This window comes from Hyaena hyaena, unplaced genomic scaffold, assembly GCF_003009895.1.
Source record: "Hyaena hyaena isolate Hyena2069 unplaced genomic scaffold, ASM300989v1 scaffold_559, whole genome shotgun sequence".
In the NCBI taxonomy this organism is placed as follows: Eukaryota; Metazoa; Chordata; class Mammalia; order Carnivora; family Hyaenidae; genus Hyaena; species Hyaena hyaena.
This window is the reverse complement of record NW_024081191.1, coordinates 181,361-201,038: the sequence shown is the minus strand read 5'-3', so window position 1 is coordinate 201,038 and position 19,678 is coordinate 181,361. Positions and strand designations below refer to the sequence as shown.

Sequence of the window (19,678 nt, the reverse complement as noted above, 5' to 3'; positions counted from 1 at the left end):
AGAGGAGAGGGGAAGAGGACTCAGAATATTTACTCATTATTTTAGAAATAAAAAATAGTAGATATTTATCCATACAATTTTATACTTTCCATAGTATTGCAATCAAAGTTTGATCCTGGGTCCTCCACACACCCAGGAAAGATCCTTTTGACTCAGTTAAGGCCACCCGCAGTGATGTAGACTCCATGATGATGACAAGCATGTCAGAGAACACTGCGCTGTCTTCTGCATTCACTAGTGTTAAAACTGAACATTTGAATTTTTTCTTACATTACATCTTCATGGTTCAAAGAAAAATGAAGACTTAACAGTAGCCAGTTGCTTTCGACCTGAGCAAAAGACCTTTCTAGACAAAGGTCAGACCAATCTCTCCTGCTTTGGAAATTCTGTCTCTTCCCAGAGTTTGCCTTCAGAGACATCACCAGGCCCACGACAGGCAGTGTTCGAAGTTCACAATAGCTTCCTATCCCAAACCTCCATCCTAGCACAATCTTTGAGGTCCTTTTAAGCAACAAATTAAAGTTGAGTCAGCCTTGGGTGGTGCCTTAGTGTGGACAACTCAACTGAGGGAGTTGATTGAATGACTGATCCCCTTCGCACCCATGAGAATTCCCTCATACATAGGCAGCAACCACCTGTCAGTGCTTACTTCATTGCCTGATGGCTGGCAAGCAATTTGCGACATCAATTTTAAAATGTGTCTCAATTTCAGAATGTAATGAAGACAGAAGTATATCCTTACATACAGTTTAAATTCTTGGGTCCGATTTTTATCCTTAGGGACAACTGCTTCTCAGAGTTGTCATGGTATCTGCCTGGAGGTGGGCGGGGGGGGGGGGGGGGGGGGTCGTAGTTCCTAGTTTTTCAGAGCCTAAAATCATAGCGTGGAAGCCTTTAAGGGGACTGTGTAGAGTCCCCCTTTCTTTCCTACTATGTTCTCAGCCACAGTCTTGTTTGGAGCGGTTGCATGATAGCTGGGTTTCAGCAGTGATCAATCTGAGGAGATCCACATGCTTATCAAATGTAATTCCTTCACCTGTGCATCAGACCACATCTTCCAAATTGAGGGCATGCTCCACCATCTGCCCATCCTGAATCAGCAGTTTTGGTTCTCTATTTCATCATCTCCAAAAGTGTACAAGCATAGTGCTATTTCTCCATCTTAAATTAAAAAAAATTAATGCTTATTTTTGAGAGAGAGAGAGCATGAGCAGGGGAAGGGCAGAAAGAGAGGGAGACACAGAATCCGAAGCAGGCTCTAGGCTCTGAGCTGTCAGCACAGAGCCCGACGCAGGGCTCAAACCCACGAACCGTGAGATCATGAGCTGAGCCAAAATCAGATGCTTAACTGACTGAGCCACCCAGGCTCCCCCTTAAATAAAATTTTTAATTTTTTTCTCTTGACTTGCCCACTTCCTCTTCCAGCAACTGCCTCATTTGTTTGCTCTGCTTTGCAGAACTTCTTGAAAAAGTTGTCTGTATTCACTACCTCTAATTTTCCCTTTCTTTTAAAAATTATTTTTCCTCTGGCAGTAATCTCAAAGCTACAACAGGGTTGTGAATACAGTACAAAGTATTTTATTTTCCTCTGAACCATTTGAAAAATAACTTGTCAATAGCTACCCCATCACCTCCAGATATGTTAGTGTGTGTTTTCTGTAAGTAAAAACATTCTTCACATAATCATAACACATAATACAGTCATCAGAATTAGAAAGTTAACATTGATATATTGCTAATTTCTAATCCTCAGGCTTCATTTAAATATTGCAAATCACCCTAATAATGTCCCTTTTAGCAAAAGAACCTAGTTCAGATTCATGTGTTGCATTTAGTTGTCCTGTCCATAGACTTCCTTGACTTTCATGACCTTGGCACTCTTGAAGATTATGGGCCATCTATTTTGTGAATACCACTCAATTTGGGTTTGTCTAATATTTCTTTTAAATGATTAAATTCAGTTAACAAAACTGGGGCATTAGTATAGAGTCCGAAGCAGGCTCTAGGCTCTGAGCTGTCAGCACAGAACCCGATGCAGGGCCAAACCGATGAACCACGAAATCATAACTTGAGCCTAGTTCAGACGCTTAACCGACTGAGTCACTCTGGTGCCCCACAAACATTCTATTTTTAAAAATTCATTTAATTATATTGATATGGACTCATGGTTTCCTCTTTTCTTCAGTGGCTTATAATCTGCTACTGTCATCATTTATTTTGATGTTTTAATTGGCACAGACTAAAAAGCTAGCTACCGTGTCCTTTTGACATGATTCCATCATTGTTTGACTGCCTCCTTAATGTTTGGTACAAAAAGATGGTGGTGGGGGCGCCTGGGTGGCTCAGTCGGTTAAGGGGCTGACTTTGGCTCAGGGCATGATCTCGCAGTTTATGAGTTCGAGCCCCGTGTTGGGCTTTGGGCTGACAGCTCAGAGCCTGGAGCCTGCTTCAGATTCTGTGTCTCCCCCTCTCTCTGCCTTCCCCTGCTCATGCTCTGTCTCTCAAAAATAAATAAATGTTAAAAAAAATTTTTTTAAAGATGTTGGTGTAGGGGCCTCTTGTTATTTTCCTGCCCCAGGCCTGGAATCATCCTTTCTCCAAGAGCACTAGTTCCTTTGAGAATAGTGTTTAGAAATGAAAATCTGGACACCATGTGTTGTCATTGGTGGAGTATTTGAAATGTTGCCACCCCTAGTCCCTCTCAGTGGACAGAGTTAGAGACTACTATACATACACACACTTTTACATCTGCATTTCCTTCTTTCTTTGTGTATCTGTGTATATGTAACCATGAGTTCACACCAACACCACCAGGTCCTGCCCTACACCACGGAGTACATTCTAGTTTTTCTGCTTCCCATATTTGTATGTCCCTTCCCTGACAGTGAGAGTTCTGGCTCCCCTTGTCCTTGTTTGGGCAGCTCTCCTATGGGGAACCAAGGCCCCATATTCCATGGCCTCTCTTCCCAACATGGATGCATTCACCGCCCACTTGAGCTCCTACACTCCTTTCCAGGCTATGCCCTGTACAGATACTCTCCTTACCCTGCTCAAATTTTGACATCTCACCATGGGCCCCTGACCTAGTGTGGAGCCCACCTTGCTTAATCTCACCAATCTCTTTAAGACTGAATTGTTCGTGAAGGAGGAGGAGGCCCCATTTGCTCTTTTCTTTCTTTTTCTTTTTTCATTATTATTTTAGAGAGAAAGGTGTGAGTATTGGGAGGGGTAGAAGGAGAGACAGAGAGTCTTAAGCAGGCTCCACACTCAATGCAGAGCCCAACACGGGGCTTGATCCCACAGCCCTGAGATCATGAGCTGAGCCAAAATCGAGAGTCAGGTGCTCAACTGACTGGGCCACCCAAGTCACCCAAGCGGCCCCCAATTTGCTCTTCAACCTGTTCCAGTGAGACTTTCACTCCCACTGTTCTCTTGAACCGTCTCTCACCAAGGTTGCTGATGGCTGCAGATGGCTAAATCTAACTAATAGTTAATTCTCAGTTTCATCGCACTTGACCTACTGGTAGCATTTGACATAGTTGATGATTCCTTATGCCTTGAAGCATTTTCTTCAGCATTTGGCTCTCAGCAGCCCCTACTCTCACAAGTGACTCCATCTAAATTCCCTTTCCTGGCTCTTCTTGAGCTCCCCAGTTTCTTACATTGAAGTGTTCCAGGGTTCGGTTCTTATCCCTTTCTTTTCTATCTAAACACGCTCTCTTGATTATCTTGTTCCTTCCCAAGGTTTTATCTACCATCTGTAGGGCCCTGACTCTCAAATTTATACCTCTCGTCTACATCTCTCTCAAACTCAAGCATTATATATCTCACTGATAGACATTTTAGTTTCAAACTAAAAGTGTATTCATGATCTCACCCCTAAAACTTCTCTCCCTGCAGCTTTTACCAGCTGAAATGAGAACTGCTTCATCTTTCTATTTGTTCAGTCCAAAAACTTTAAGAATTATCCTTACTAGTTCTTTGCATTCAAACTCTATCTCCAGTCTGTCATAAATTCCTGGTGAGTCTACATTCAAATACTGTTTATCCAGAACTGTACTACTTCACACCACCTCTGAACCACTGCCACGTCTCTCTTGGATTACAGCAGTAGTCTCCAAGGCAATCCCTGCTTCTACCCTTGACTCCCCAGAAGCACTCCGTGTTCTTCACACAGCATTCGGAGTGCTCCTTTACAATGCAAGTCAGTGCCTCCCCTTCATTCTGTAAGTTTTTACCCAAAGATTAATTACCTTCTCAATTAAGCCCAACTATTGCGATCTGTTCCCCCTCTCACACACACACATTCATAAGCCCTTTTACCCTGCTTTACTTTTCATGTCCTTATAAAACTTACTACCTTTTAACATTCTCTATAACTCTCATGTTTTTTTTTCTGTTCTCTCCATTCTCCTACTCAAATACTATGTAAGCCATTTCATTATGCTGCATATTGGTATAGTTTGATTCATGTTGCTTCATTTGGGGTTTGTCAAGTTACTTGAACCTATGGATTTGTTGTTTTCATCAGCCATTATTTTTTTTTTCAGCCACTATGTCTTCAGATATTGTTTCTTCCTTCTCCACCCTTTGGAGAATAACTTTTCTCCTCTCCTTTGGAGACCCCCATTACAGGTGTATTCAGGCCCTTAAAGTTGTCTTCTAGCTCCATATTCTATATTCATATTTTATCAGTCAGTCTATTTTCTCTCTGTACTTCATTTGGGAGAGTTCTTATTGTCGTCTTCAAATTCACTCATCTTTTCTTCTGCAGTGTCTTAATCTGATGCTAATGCCATCCAGTGTATTTGGGGTTTTTTTAATGTTTTTTATTTATTTCTGAGAGAGAGAGACACAGCGTGAGCAGGGGAGGGTCAGAAAGAGAGGGAGATACAGAATCTGAAGCAGGCTTCAGGCTCTGAGCTAGCTGTCAGCACAGAGCCCGACGCAGGGCTCAAACCCACAAACCGTGAGATCATGACCTGTGCCGAAGTCGGACGCTTAACTTACTGAGTCACCTGGATGCCCGTGTTTTTTATCTCTAGAGATGTGATTTGGATCTTTTAATTATCTTCCATGTCTCTTTTTATCATGTTTTGCTTTCTTCTATCTTCTTGATTGTATGGACAATATTTACAATAGCTATTTTAACAACATCCTTATCTATTAACTTTATCATCTGTGTCAATTCTGGGTCCTCTTCTTTGGATTAATTTTTCTCCTTATAAAGGAGAGATTTTTTTCCCCCACTTATTTACATGCCTTTTTTTATTGAATTCTGGACATTGTGGCATACTGGAATTTTTTTGTATTCCCTTTAATATTTGGGGGTTTTGTTCTGTAGTGCAATTAAGTTACTTAGAAACATTTTGATCTATTCAAGGCTTACATTTGGACACTGGCAGGTGGGTCCACAGCAGCCTTTAACCTAGGCCAATTTGGCACCACTCCTAAAGCAATACCCTTTTTAGGACTCTGCTCAATCCTCCATGTGTTATGACATCTTTCTACTCTCCCAGTAGAGACACAAACTTTTCCAGCCCTGTGTGATCAGCAGGGATTATTTCAGTTTATCCTTTTTGATTTTTTTTGCACAGCTTCAAGAAGTTTTCTCCCACATACGTGCTGATCAGTATTCAGCTAATGACTCAAAAGGAATCCTCTGGAGGCCCCTGGAGCTCACACTTTCTACCTCCCTCTCATTCTGTGCTGTGTAGCACTTTCTTCTCTGTTACTCTCTCTTCAACTCAGGGAGATTCCTGAGCTCTATTTGGGTAGCCCCTCCCTGTGACATGGCCTAAAAACACTTTTCCTTTTTTTTTTTTTAACATTGATTTTTGAGAGAGAGAGAAAGCAAATGGGGGAGGGGAATGAGAGAGGAGGACAGAGGCTCTGAAGCAGGCTCTGTGCTATCAGCAGAGAGGCTGATGTGGAGCTCAAACTCATGACCTGTGAGATCATGAACTGAGCTGGAGTTGGATGCTTAACCCACTGAACCACCCAGGAGCCCCTGTTTTATTTTTATTTTTTTAATCTAGTTTATTGTCAAGCTGGTTCCCATAGAACACCCAGTGTTCATCCCAACAAGTGCCCTCCTCCATGCCCATCACCCATTTCCCCCTCACCCACCCCTCACCAACCCTCAGTTTGTTCTAAGTATTTAAGAGTCTCTTATGGTTAGCCTCCCTCCCTCCCCGTAACTAGAGGGACCCCTTTCTTAAACAGTAAACTGGGACAATCACAGGGCTTATCTTATCTCCCTTCTCTCACAGATCACTGTCCTGTCCTGCCTATTGCCTAACATTTAAAAACTACTTGTTCATATATTTCTTCCAGTTTAGTTGGTGTGTGTTTTTTCATCATAGTCTGAATTAGAAGTCTATAATATTACATAAGATTCACAAGGACAGGAATCTTTATATATTTTGTTCCTTTATTATCCCAAGTATCCAGACCTATGCCTGGCATATTAAGTACTTAGTAAATATTAGTTGACTAGAATATTTGTTGAAGAAGATTATGCTTGAGAATCCCTGCAGGACTTATCTGAGTGTCTACTATGTGTCTGGCACTGATTATACAATGAATAAAGTAGATACGGTTTCTGCCTTCAGAGAGCATAGTGCCTGAAGGGAAAGACAGATATCAGACAGCAAATAAACAAACAATGGTTGTCATTATAAATTGTGAGAAGTGTTTTTCTCTAAAGGGAAATAGTAGGGTGCTCTGAAAGAACATATGAGGGAAGTCATTATTGGATGAAGTGGTCAGTAAAGACTCTGCAAAGAGCCAATATTTTGGCTGACTCCTAACAGAGAAACCAAGGAAAGAATATTCTGGGGAGTTGTATATATGAAGCTCCTAGGCAGAAAAGAATTTGGAGCTTCCACAAAATTAGTGAAGGCCTGTATGGCAAGGGAAGAAGGCCACACATGAAATCGGAAAGATGCGCAGGCCAAAATGCAAGACTCACAGGCTGTTTTAAGGTGTTTTTGTTCTCTGCAAAGTACAATGGCAAACTATTAGAGGTTTTGAGTAAGAGTGTGATATGAGCCCATTTATGTTTTTAAATTAACTTTTCTAGCTGTAGAATGGAAAATGCTACTCTTGGCACTGTAGTGAAAGCAGGGAAGTTCATTTAGAACTGAGATTCCTAAACTTTTCTGCCCTAGACCTGTTTGGCAGCCTCCTGAAGCATATGGTCTCCTTCTCAGAATAATGTTTTAAAATAAAAAAGGAAAGTAATCATATTGAAATATAGTTTATCAGACCATTTTTTAGAAAAAACATTTGTGATAAAGTTATATATGTACTCCTTTTTAGCTGGTTATATAAGATCTCATAGTGGGTCTATAATTATAAAGTAGATGAGCATAAATGAAATGTTCAGGTGTTGGCAATAGCTTATAATGTGGTGGAAAATATCTGATTTCTGTGGGTAACCATGTCAGAGGGACGGCTCATGGGCTCGTGCTATTCTTATGTGTTGTCCACATCTGGAAGTGTAATGCAAGAAATGCTGAATGAAATGGACAGAGATGCTAAATTTCCATTTGAGTTTAGTGAAGATAAAGAAGTAATTTTTATTACTGAAGTTCACAGACCACCCCCTGAATTCTATCCATTGAGCCTGTATTAGTCTGTTTGAGCTACTATGATGGAATACTGTGGACTGGGTGGCTAATAAACAACAGAAAGGTTTTCCTCACAGTTCTGGAGACTGGGAAGTCCAATGTCAAGGCACTGGCAGAGCCCATGTCTAATGAGAGCCTGCTTCCTGGTTCATCGACGGCTGACTTCGCACTAGGTTCTCACATGGCAGAAGGGGTGAGGGAACTCCGGGATCTCTCTTATGTGAGCGTTAACCCCATGCATGAGAACTCCAGATCCCATCACATTGGGAATTAAGTTTCAATATATACATTATGGAGGACACAAACATTCAGTTTATAGCATACCCCTTGTGAAACCCAAATTAATCACTTTTTATTTAAGGGGTTATTTCTGTAAACATGGAGAAAGAAGATGGAGGCTTGAACCAGGGTAGTCACAATAACAATGTCAATAGGGAAATAAATTTGAGATATTTTTGGAGGGCTAATCAACAGGACAGAAAAGAGACAGATTGTATGGTTATTGGGAAAGTTTACATTTCCCAATGTAGGCCTAAGAGTATATAATGGAAAAGACACAGTAGGCAAAATCTTAGCAGGGATAGTCAGAAAGCAAGAGGACTTGTCAGGCAGACTATGGCTGTGACTCATTTTAAGGTAAGGGACAAGGATGACACTATGGGTTAGAAAGGAAGAGTATTCATAGGGTTAAGTCAGGAACACTGATACTCACTACTCAGCCACCCATGAGCTGTGAGACCTAAGACACACACCTACCTAATGAAGCCTCAAATTTACATATTTAAGATGAGGATAATAATAGCTCATGACTCATAATATTGTTGTAAGTATTAAATAAGATACTGAATGTAAAGTGGTTAGTACATTTCTCACACATAGCAAGGGCAGATAAATATTAGCAATTATTCTCATTCCTGCTAGGATTCTGACAATGTGTTGGACTATCACCCACAGGGAACTGCAGTCTGGTTAAGGAAACTGGATAAAACCCATAAAATATTTTTTAAAAGAAACCATTCAGAATCAGATGTTCAAATATAAGATATAAGCAACTCGTAAGCTATTAATTTTTGTCAATATAGCCCTTTCCGTATCATAAAAAGATTTTAAAAATTTCTGCCACGCACAGGCAAACCTTGTTTTGTGCTTTGCTTTATTTCTCAGATACTACAGTTTTGTTTTGTTTTTTTTACAAACTGAAGGCTTCTGGCAACCCTGCATTGAGCAAGTCTATTTGTGTCATTTTTCCAACAGCGTTTGCTCACTTCATGTCTTTGTCACATTTTGGTAATTCTTGCAATATTCCAACCTTTTCCATCATCATTACATTTGTTATGGTAATCTGTGGTCAGTGACTATGATTCGCTAAGAGCTCAGATGATGGTTAGCATGTTTTAGCATGAAGTATTTTTTACTTCAAGGATATTCATTATTTTCTTAGGCATAAAGCTACTACACACTTAATAGACTACAGGATAGTGTAAATATAACTTTTATATGCCCTGGGAAACCAAAATATTCATTTGACTCACTGTATTGTTGTATTCACTTCATTGCAATGGTCTGGTATGAAACCTGCAATATCTCTGAGGTATGCCTGTGTTTGTGTGTGAACATTGCAGGAGAATAGAGATGGTGCTGGATCTCTTAACAAATGAGTTTTAGATATTCCTGTTGTCTAGTGATTGCTGCCTACAGCCGAGCTCCTGTTTGGGGTGATAGACTATGGCTCAAACAAGTAAAAGGCGTGCGCACGCACACACACACACACACACACACACACACACACATACACACACACTAATTGAGATTCAGTCTGAAAGTCTGTCCTTTGCTTTCAGTTAGAGGAGCTAAGAAAAGAACAAGTTGTTTTCTTTCATGTGATCATAATAGCATTTCATGAAGATGCACAAAGGATTTCAATTTCAACCTTTGGAACTAGCCCTGCATTGGAGTAGCTTCTGTGTAGATTGCTGTGACTTAATGGCAAAACATCAGCGTTCAGTTCTTTTTTCTGCCATGTGCTTTGCTATATGACATTGAATAACTCAAGCACTCTGCTGAGCCTTAATTTTTCACTTATGAAAGGCAAATAACACTTCTTACCTCAGGATTCTTGTGTAGATCAACAGAGAAAACGCAATGTCTGAAACATAATAGGACCATAATAAAAAGCTTTTTATAAGCGATGTAATACCAGTTAAAGAGCAATGCTTTAAGTCAGACTGTAACAAGAGACAAAGTTCATTATATAACGATGAAGGGGTCAATCATTAAGAGGATATAACCATCATAAATCTGTACACACCCAACATCAGACCACCTAAATATAATGAGCAAATATTACCAGACCTGATGAGAGAAATAAATAATAAAATCATAGTAGCAGACTTTAGTAGCCCACTTTCAACAATGGATAAGTCACCCAGACAAAAAGTTCATAAGAAAATGTTGGACTTGAACTATACTTTAGACTAAATGGATCTAACAGACGTACAGAACATTCCATCCAACAGCAACAGAATACATGTTCTTCTTAAGCATACATGTTACAATCTCTAGGACAGGACAAATAATAGGTCACAAAATAAGTCTTAGGCAATTTAAGAAGGCTGAAATTATAAAAAGACTCTTTTCCAGCCACAATGGTATGAAACTACAGATCAATAACAGGAAGAAAACTGTATAATTCACACATATGTGGAAATTAAACAACACACTCCCAAACAGCAAACTGATGTATCAAAGAAGAAATCAGAAGGTTAATAAAAAAAAAAAATCTTGAAATGAAAAAAGAAGGAAATGCAACATCCCTAAACTTATGAGATGCAGCAAGAGCAGTTCCAAGAGGGAAGTTTATAACAACAATCACCAACATTAAAAAATAGATAGATGATAGATAGGTAGATAGATAGATAGGTAGATCCTAAGTAACCTAACCTTAAACTTCAAGCAAATTTTTAAAAAGTACAAATTAAGGCTGAAGCTAGCAGAAGGAAGGAAATAACAAAGATAAGAGCAGAAATAAATGAAATAGAGACCAGAAAACAATAGGAAAGATCAATGAAACTAAGAGATGGTTTTTAAAAGATGAGTAAAACTGACAAACCCTTCACTAGACTAAGAAAAAAAAGAGAGAAGGCTCAAATAAAGTTAGAAATGAAAGAAGACATTCCAACTGATATCACAGAAACACAAAGGATCATAAGAGACTACTATGTAAAATTATATGCCAACAAATTGGATAACCTAGAAGAACTGGATGAATTCCTAGAAGCATACCACCTTCCAAGACTAAATCATGAAGACATAGAAAATCTAAACAGACCAATAAAGAGTAAGGAGACTGAACCAGTAACCAAACACTTCCCCACAAGGAAAAGCCCAAGACCAGACATTTAAAGAATTTATGCTGATCCTTCTCAAACTTTTCCAAAATTGAAAACTGGGAGGGAATACTCCCAAACTCATTTGAAAAACCCAGTATTACCTTGCTACCAAAGCTAAAGATACTATAAGAGAAGAGAAGTATGGGCCAATATCCCTGGTGAATAGATGCAAAACTTCTTTACAAAATATTAGCAAACCATATTCAACAGCATTTTAAAAGGATCATACACTGCATTTAGGTGGAATTTATCCCTGGGATGCAAGGATGGTGCAACCAATCAATATATGTGACACATCACATTAGTAGAATGAGAGATGAAAATCATAGGATTATCTCATTAGAGGCAGAAAAAAAGTATTTAACAAAATACAGCATCCTTTCAGGATAAAAACTCTACAGAGTGGCTAGTTGTTAGAGTGGCTATTATCAAAAAGACAAGTGATAATATGTGTTGGTTAAGACATGGAGAAAGGGAAACCCTTATTTGCTGTTGGTAGGAATGTATAATGGTGTAGCCATTATAGAAAACAGTAGAGAGGGTCCTCAAAAAATTAAAAGTAGAACTACCATATGATCCAGCAGTCCCAGTTCTGAGTTTATATCCAAGGGAAATGAAATCAGAATTTCAGAGAGCTATCTGCAACCCCATATTCGTTGCAATAGTCAAGAGATGGAAACAACCTAAGTGTTCATCTGTGGATGAGTGGATAAAGAAGATGTGTTATATACATACAATGGAATATTATTCAATCATGAGAAAAAAGGAAATCTGGCCATTTGTGATAATATGATGGACCTTAACGGAATGGTGTTAAGTGAGATAAGTCAGACAGAGAAAGACAAATACTGTATGATGTCACTTATATGTGAAAAACAAAAAAATGTAACTCACAGAAACAGAGTAGAATGGTAATTGCCAGGGCTGGATGGTGAGGGAAATGGAGAGATGTTAGTCAAAGGCTATAAACTTCCAGTTATAAGATGAATAAATTCTGGTGATTGAATGTACAGCAGGGTGACTATAGTTAACAATAGTATATTGGATACTTGAAAGTTGCTAAAAGAGTAATTCTTAAGTGTTCTCACCACACATGTACAAAAAAAGGTAAATTATGTGAGTTGACAGAGGTAGTAATTATCCTACTGTAGTTATAATTTCACAATATAGTAGTATATCAAATAATTACAGTGTACACCTTAAAGTTACACACTTGTATATCAATTATATCTCTATGAAGCTGGAGAAATGATAAAAGATTATTTAAAATTTTTAAAAAGGTGAGACTGACTTTTACACAAATATACTGCTCTGCATTGAATAGTGTCCCCTAACCCTACCTGGAACCTTAGAATGTGATCTTATTGGGAAGTAGGATATTTGAAGATGTAATCAAGTTAAGGCAAGTTCATACTGGATTAGGCTGGACCCTAATCCAGTGATTGGTAGGTAGGAAATTTGAGCGTAGACAGAGAGGAGAATACTGTGGGAAGACAGAGACACACGGGAGAAAGCCATGGGGAGATACAGGCAGAGTTCTGAGTGATACATTTACAAGTCAAAGGACACCAAGCACTGCCAGAGACCACCAGCACTAGCTAAGAAGCAAGGAACAGTTTCTCCTTGGGCCTCCATTGTGAACCACCAACCCTGCTGATACCTTGATTTTGAACTTCCAATCTCTAACACTGACTACCGGAGAATAAATTTCTGTTATTTTAAGTCACCCAGTTTGTGGCGATTTGTTAAGGCAGATGGAAGAAACTAATACCTATACCTCTTTGTATCAGTCAGGGTAGACTAGGTTTTGTTGCAGTAACAAAAAGGTCCTCTCCTCCCATTCCTGGGGGTTACAACAACACAGATATACTTCTTATTCCCACCACGTATCCTTTACAGATCAGCTGCCACTCCACACTATGTCACTTTCATCAGGGACCCTGGCATATGCAGCAGTCTCTATCCAGAATATCTGGATGTGTGTGTGATGAAAGGAACAGAGAGTCCAAAAATTCAAGGATTTATGGAGTCAGATGACTAAACCAGCAAACCATAAAATTGGAAGGCCTTTAAGTGACAAAGCTCTAGTCAGCTTGGCCATAAGGCAAGAACAAATCAAGAGTATGGCCACTATGCCTTTTGTTAAAACCTCTGAATCAGTTAAGGTGGTTCTCAGTAAATTGCTTCAGTTGGACAAATTGTCAGAGAGAAAGAGCATGGCAAACTGTGCTTTGGTTCTTGATGCCTCTGCCCTAAAGTGGCCCACATCACTTCTCTCACATCTCATTGGCCAGAGCAACTCTGACATCATTGCATGGGTATGTATAATCTACCGGTAGGGTGTGATGGTGAATTTTTTCAGCAGTAATATAATCCACCCCACTCTTACAGAGGACTATCCTTTCAGTAGTCACTCTGAAAGGCTATAGTAGTAGTACAGTGATATGGAAAAATCTTTTGGAGTGATCTCCAGAGCAAGTATATTATGTCCTGTAAGAAACCGACTCTTAACTTTATGGTTTTTGAGCCCAAATAACATTCCTCAGGTATACCATCCACCTAGTCCCTAGGTGTGGTTATAAATGACCTTTCGTTTATTTTACCAAATTAAGTCCACCCTCAAGTAGTGAAAATTTACCATTGTCAAGATGGGTCAAAGCAAGGTACTCCACAGACAATTCCTAAGAAGAAGCTACAGAAATGTGAGAAATAACCGTATGGCTGAAATCAATGACCCGCCTTGCAATGGGACTCCCTAAAGGATACAGCTGTCGATTGAAGTAATTATATATATATATTATATACATAATTATTTATGTATCATGACATAATATAGAATATGCAAAAATATGAAAATACATAGTTATGTGCATTTTTTTGTTTTATATAACACACACACACACATCCTGCTGTGTTTGTTTAAAAAGGAAATCAATAGCCTTTACACACCCTAACACAATTCCCGAAGCAAGAAGACACAACTGTGGAATGGTAATAATGGCTAGCCTGCATGGAAATCCTACCACGTGCCAGGCACTAAGTAAATTGTGTGGATTCACTCATCTAACTCTCGCAGCCGGGGCTGGGACTAGGATGAGGCAAGTAAGGTACCTGAGGCACAAATTTCAGGAGACCTCCACTGTCAGCGCTATACAAATGCAGGGTTGATCTTCACCTGACCTTGGCAGTGACCACCCCATTCCATTTGTGCCCTAAGAGCCTCACTCACCTAGGCCTAGTCCTGGGCCCGCTGGAGACGGTCCTGAGAGGTCATGATCCCCAACCCCCGTCTTTGCAGACCAGGAAACAGAACCTATGGAGGTTGAGTGCCAGCCTCACTTTCACATGAGCTAGTGAGCAGTGCAGCATGGAGCTGAGCCCAGATCCTTCCAGTCTGGGCCTTGACTGATGGCAGCCGTGGATGGTTCTGCCAAGGCCACATCTAAACATCCAATTGTTTTTGTCCCCCTTTCCAGGTATCCAAGGCGGCTGCAGACTTGATGGCCTACTGTGAGGCCCATGCCAAGGAAGATCCCCTGCTGACCCCCGTCCCGGCTTCAGAAAACCCATTTAGGGAGAAGAAGTTTTTCTGCGCCATCCTTTAAGTCTTCATGAGGAGCCTGAAGAGCCACCGGGCTCCTGGGACACTGATGTAGAGTTTTTAGCAAAGTGGGCACCTTTCTAGTCCACAGCATTTAAACAGAGGGAGGAGAACCATCCTGGGAACTCCAGGCTATGCATGTTTAAAGAACCGGTCCCCTTTATGAGAATGAACACCAAACCACGTCCCAAGTTAAGAGATCTGATTATCTGCAGAACTGCCTGGAGGAGGGGAATCTGTAAAGATAAAATCCGCATCATTTCTTTTCTGCTCTCCCTCCCCACACTTTATGTTTCTGCTTCATATTTAAAAAAATAAAAATCAAAACAGACAGCCGTACTGAGCTAAGATATGTATGAGCTAAGATATGACCTTCTCGGAATGACTATTGCCTTTAGAATACCCTCTGATAAGCTGAATTGTCCAGTGTAGCCGCCGTTTGGTTTAATGGCATTGATGTTTAGTCTTTGTGCCTTTTTCTTTTTTCCTTCCCCCTTACCTCTCTTCCCACCCCTCCCGTTAGAGTAGTACAGAGATAAGACTGGATTGTCTGTAAGACTGAACTCCAAGGATGAGCACCCAAATGTTTAGAGAGATATTCCCCGTGGTTTATCCTCATGGTAATAACCACAAAAATGCCGGTTGTCTGTGTTCTCTTATCACAGTTCCTAACATTTGTACATGATAGCTTTGATTCTGCAAGTAAAAGTAAATCATGTGTTGTGACTGGTGCTTTCATATATTTGTGACAGTTTTTGAGTAATAGTGCATGAAAATGTCCCTATGTTACATCCATTCAGAAGGTTTGTTGTTTCACTCTAAAGTTTGGAACAGGAATGTGAAAGGAAGAAAGCTGGAGAAGAAAAAACTCAGTCTCTTGAAAACTGAGATTACTTCAGAGCCTTAGTCATGCCTAAAATACCTCTGAGTTCACAGTGGCGTATATGCCTCTTCAATGTATTTTCCAGAATCCAAAGCAGTTTGGTTGTGATCCAGGATCCAGGGCAGCACAGGAACCACCAATAGGACAGGGAAGGATTCAGCATCAGTTGGGAGGTGCTTTCATTCTTGAGTAAGAACGAATTTCATCTTTCCCTGAATCGTGGAATTTCTAGATTAAAGAACACTCTCTGTTTGTTCAAGTACCAGAAGAAATAAACCTTTTGCTCCAGAGAAGACCCATTCTCAGCATCCTGTCTGTTGACTGCCAGGGAGAAGGGGGCAGGTGCGGCCCCCTCAGCCAGCAACTCCAGAAAGGGTTCTGGCTCTTTTTGCCACTGAGATGGTCTTTGCTTTTCACTCAGCACGTTTTTCGGTAGAACCTTCCCTGGTTTTGTTTTCCATCTTGTTTGTTAGAGTCTCTCAGTTTTTATTCACAACTTCCTGGCAGCTAGAGCTCTCTCTTCCCAAGAGATGATATTGAAAGTGATTTTTCCTTACAGCTCTAGCCTTCATCAGTAATGGAAGGTCCTGGAAGCCTGTATCACTTTTTTTCTGTGCCATTCCCAGGCAAAAGAGGACCTCTCTTACATGTCACTTTGATATCACAAAAACCATTTCCAAATTCATTCTATTCTCTCTCCATTCTCTTCCTTCTGTTAAAGAAAAAAAAAAAAAAAGATGGAAAGGAAGGAAAAGAGACATAAAAGTTTAATATGCCAAGGACAGGTTTTGAAAGAGTAAATATTTTCTTTAGCTCCTTTTATAGGCAAGATAGTAAAAGAATAAGTGCATCCAATTAAAGCTCGTGCCTGTTGCCAGGAAAAGGGAATGCTGAAACATTTGCAAAAGGTATGAATGTACTACTGTAACCAGAGACTTCTGTCCAAACCTTGGGGTGTTGTTACAATCAGTGAGACACTAATGAAGATTTAGTGGGGAGACCTTGGCAGAGTATTTATTAAACTACATACTGTATTGTACCGTTAGCTTAGTGTTACTGTGGAATCAGCTAATACTGTACCACATTTTTAAAATTAGCCAAAACATGGATTGAATATGTGGTCACATAAGAACAACTATGAATAAAAATAAAGCATCTTTTGGTGGTGATTAAGGTATCATTTTGAGACCCCAAGGATTTTCATAATCCACATCATTTATTTTCTTAGAGGGACTCTATATTTTTATGTGACTCTAGATCTTTGGAGCAATTAAAATGGAATTAAAACTTGAAGCGCGCACCATAATATGGCTCTGGTAATTAAAAGTAAAGGCGGTTCCAAACTGCGTGTGACCTTGTTTACAAAAGAAAAGAGAAGGCAGAAAACACACAGCCCGTCTGAAATTAAGTTTAAGGAAAATGTTTTGGCTTTTTCATACCTTCATGTCCTATCGTATGGAATTATAATACCAGAGTCTTTATATGCATTTTTGCTTATTGGTATTTTTACTTGTTAAGGGGAAAAGAAATCTTTTGATGACTTATACCTCTAAAGAGATTTAATTCTGTTAGAAGTTCACCAATCATTTCCACCAGCATGACTTTATCTTAAAGAATAACTAATAGGAAAACTTAATGATTCAAGGCCCTAATATCTGTATATAATGTATTGGATAGTACTGAGAATCTGCCACGCAGTTAGTTTAAACAGTAACAATAACCCTCATATTTAGAGGAAAAAAATATCTTGATTCATCCTCAATATTAACTCCAATTTCTTTTTTTTTTTTATTTTAAACCAAGTACTTGGTTTTAATTTTAATTAGAGGTTGCAAAAAAGTACTTTGAGGCTAATTTTAATAATAATATTTGAAAGAGATTGCTTACCAAGGAGAAATTAAAAACAATTTATCCATATACTCCTATTCACAAATGGGATTTGGGGAAATCAAGCATGCCGTCTTAGATTTTTGTAGATTTTTTTTTAAATATTTGCTTTAAGCTGCTCCTGGCAATGGTGAATTGTTACATATACATTAATATATTCCCAACGTATATTGGAATGGTTCATGTTTCTCCTATATAAGATCTATTGAGTGTGTCTTTCAAAGAGAAGGGAATACGGAAATGTTAAAGAAGGAAAACCTGAATGTGATGTGCACATTTTCATCCCACATGGACAATGTATTTGTTTTAATAAATGGAATTTTCAAATTCATTTCATATGCAGTCAGTTTTATTGTGAGGACCTGTGGGCCACCTCACCCACCGATTTCATGGTTAATTTGAGAAGGATGATGACATGTAACAGGATGGATGGGGAAATAGAAATCCATTGATTTTCTTTAGGATTTTGTTAATAGAGGTGCCCTAATGAAGGAAAGACTCACGTGAGACTATCTAAAAGCCGTTCTCCCTGGGTCTCTACATCATCATACAATGACTGGGGACAGAGGAAGGTGATGGAGAAGAGCCCAGGGCTCTAATAGGCTGGATCATCTGGACAAATGAGCTGCAATTACGCCCTACTCTGCTGTGAGTGTGCTGCACTGGGATTTTTCCTTCACACATACACACACACACACACACACACACACACACACACGACACACTTAAGTACACGCACTCACCCACATACTATAGTCCGAGGACAATGACAGGACATACAATAGCTAACTTTGCATAATGCCTAAGGAAAGGCGCAAACCAGTCATATCTATGCTCCCTCTTATTCCCACAGCCCCAGGCCATGGCTGTCCAGGAGTCGACATGTAACCTGTGGGTGAGAATCTAGGCGGATCCTAGGCATGAGACACTGTGAGGAGGAAGCTGGTGGGTTTTAACTCTGCTCCTGTTTTGTCGAGCCCCTGTGAGAGGATTGCCTCCAGCTCCGGCTCTTTAATAAGCTGGTCACATTGTAGGCAGTGCTCACAATCACGTGGGAATCGGAGCTGGGTCAGCTTCAATCCACAAATTGCAAATAATTTGCCAAGGGAAATCCCTTTCCCTTCGGTTCTGCCCCAAATCTACATTTTCTTCTATTTAGAACCAGGAGACTCAGGCAGAATTTATTTTTAATGAAAAGGGTCATGGGCTCCCGGGCCTTTCCTTGGTAAGAACTCCTACTGTTTCTCCATGGCCTGGGGGTGGGGGTGTATCTCCATCCTAAGGTGACAGAAAGACGAGGCGGTGCCTGGTGACTTCGTACTGTACTGTACTCACCCGAGAGCCCATCCGGGATGAGCTAGAGATGCAGAACTAGACCCCAGAGCTCCCATATGACCGGAGGCAAGTTCTTTAACTTCTCCATGCTGTAAAATAAGGATGAGAATATCTGCTTCACTAAGTTGTCAAAACCAAATGAAAGAGAGGGGGATAGAGGTTACATAAAGGATGAGGTGATAAAGAATCATTAGACACTGATTGCACAACTTTTGAAGAGAGGAAAAGTCTAGATATTTCCTTCTCAGTGCCTGGGCTCCCGTCCTTTCCTCTCAGCCCCCAGAGTTTCAGACCTTCAGTACCTCACATCTGAATTCTAGCCACGCCTGCTGCTGTGGCCACTCTGACTCATCAGCTCCCGCTCTGAGCCACCCCACTTGGCCCAGGTATTCGGTAATCAGGACTCCTTTGGTTCCAAGCAGCAGGAACCTAACTGAAACTGGCTAATTGTAACTGAAGAGCTCAGAAACAGGTCCCACTTCAGGCTCAGCTGGATCCAGGTGCTGAGATGATGTCATCAAGTGTCTTTCTTGCCCTTTGGCCCTGTTTTCCTCTGCACTGGTTTGATTCTCAGACTCTTCCCCTTTCAGTGACAGGATAGTGTCAGTGGTTTCCAGGCTTGCTCTCACCTGTTCAGCAATCACAGAAGAAAGATTAAGACCTCTAGTCACAGATCCCTGGCTATATCCCTGCCACACTTTCTGAGACTCTCACTGGCTGGATCTATTCAAGATCCCACCCATCCCTGTGCCCCAGAGGCACTGTACCACTGGGGCAAAAGAGCCGATCTAAGGAAATTAAAGTGCTCCCGCTAGAAGATGGATAGAAGGTTAAAGTCAAAAACACTGATGCCGCCACACCTGGATGGCCCAGTCAGTTAAGCATCCGACTCCTGATTTCAGCTCAGGTCATGATCTTGCGGCTCATGGGATCAAGCCCCACTTAGGGC

At 40.3% G+C, this 19,678-nt stretch overlaps 1 protein-coding gene across 3 annotated transcripts in view; it reads left to right on the top strand.

Annotated features, from left to right (window-relative positions):
- Positions 1-17,725, top strand: part of GNG2 (G protein subunit gamma 2) — a 113,371-nt gene extending 95,646 nt beyond the window's left edge. For all 3 annotated transcript variants that reach the window (XM_039256121.1, XM_039256122.1, XM_039256123.1), the window contains one exon: positions 14,500-17,725. In XM_039256121.1, the coding sequence (XP_039112052.1) occupies positions 14,500-14,628 (129 nt within the window). In that variant the 3' untranslated portion in view covers positions 14,629-17,725. The remainder of the gene's footprint in view (positions 1-14,499) is intronic.
- Positions 17,726-19,678: the final 1,953 nt, after the last annotated feature.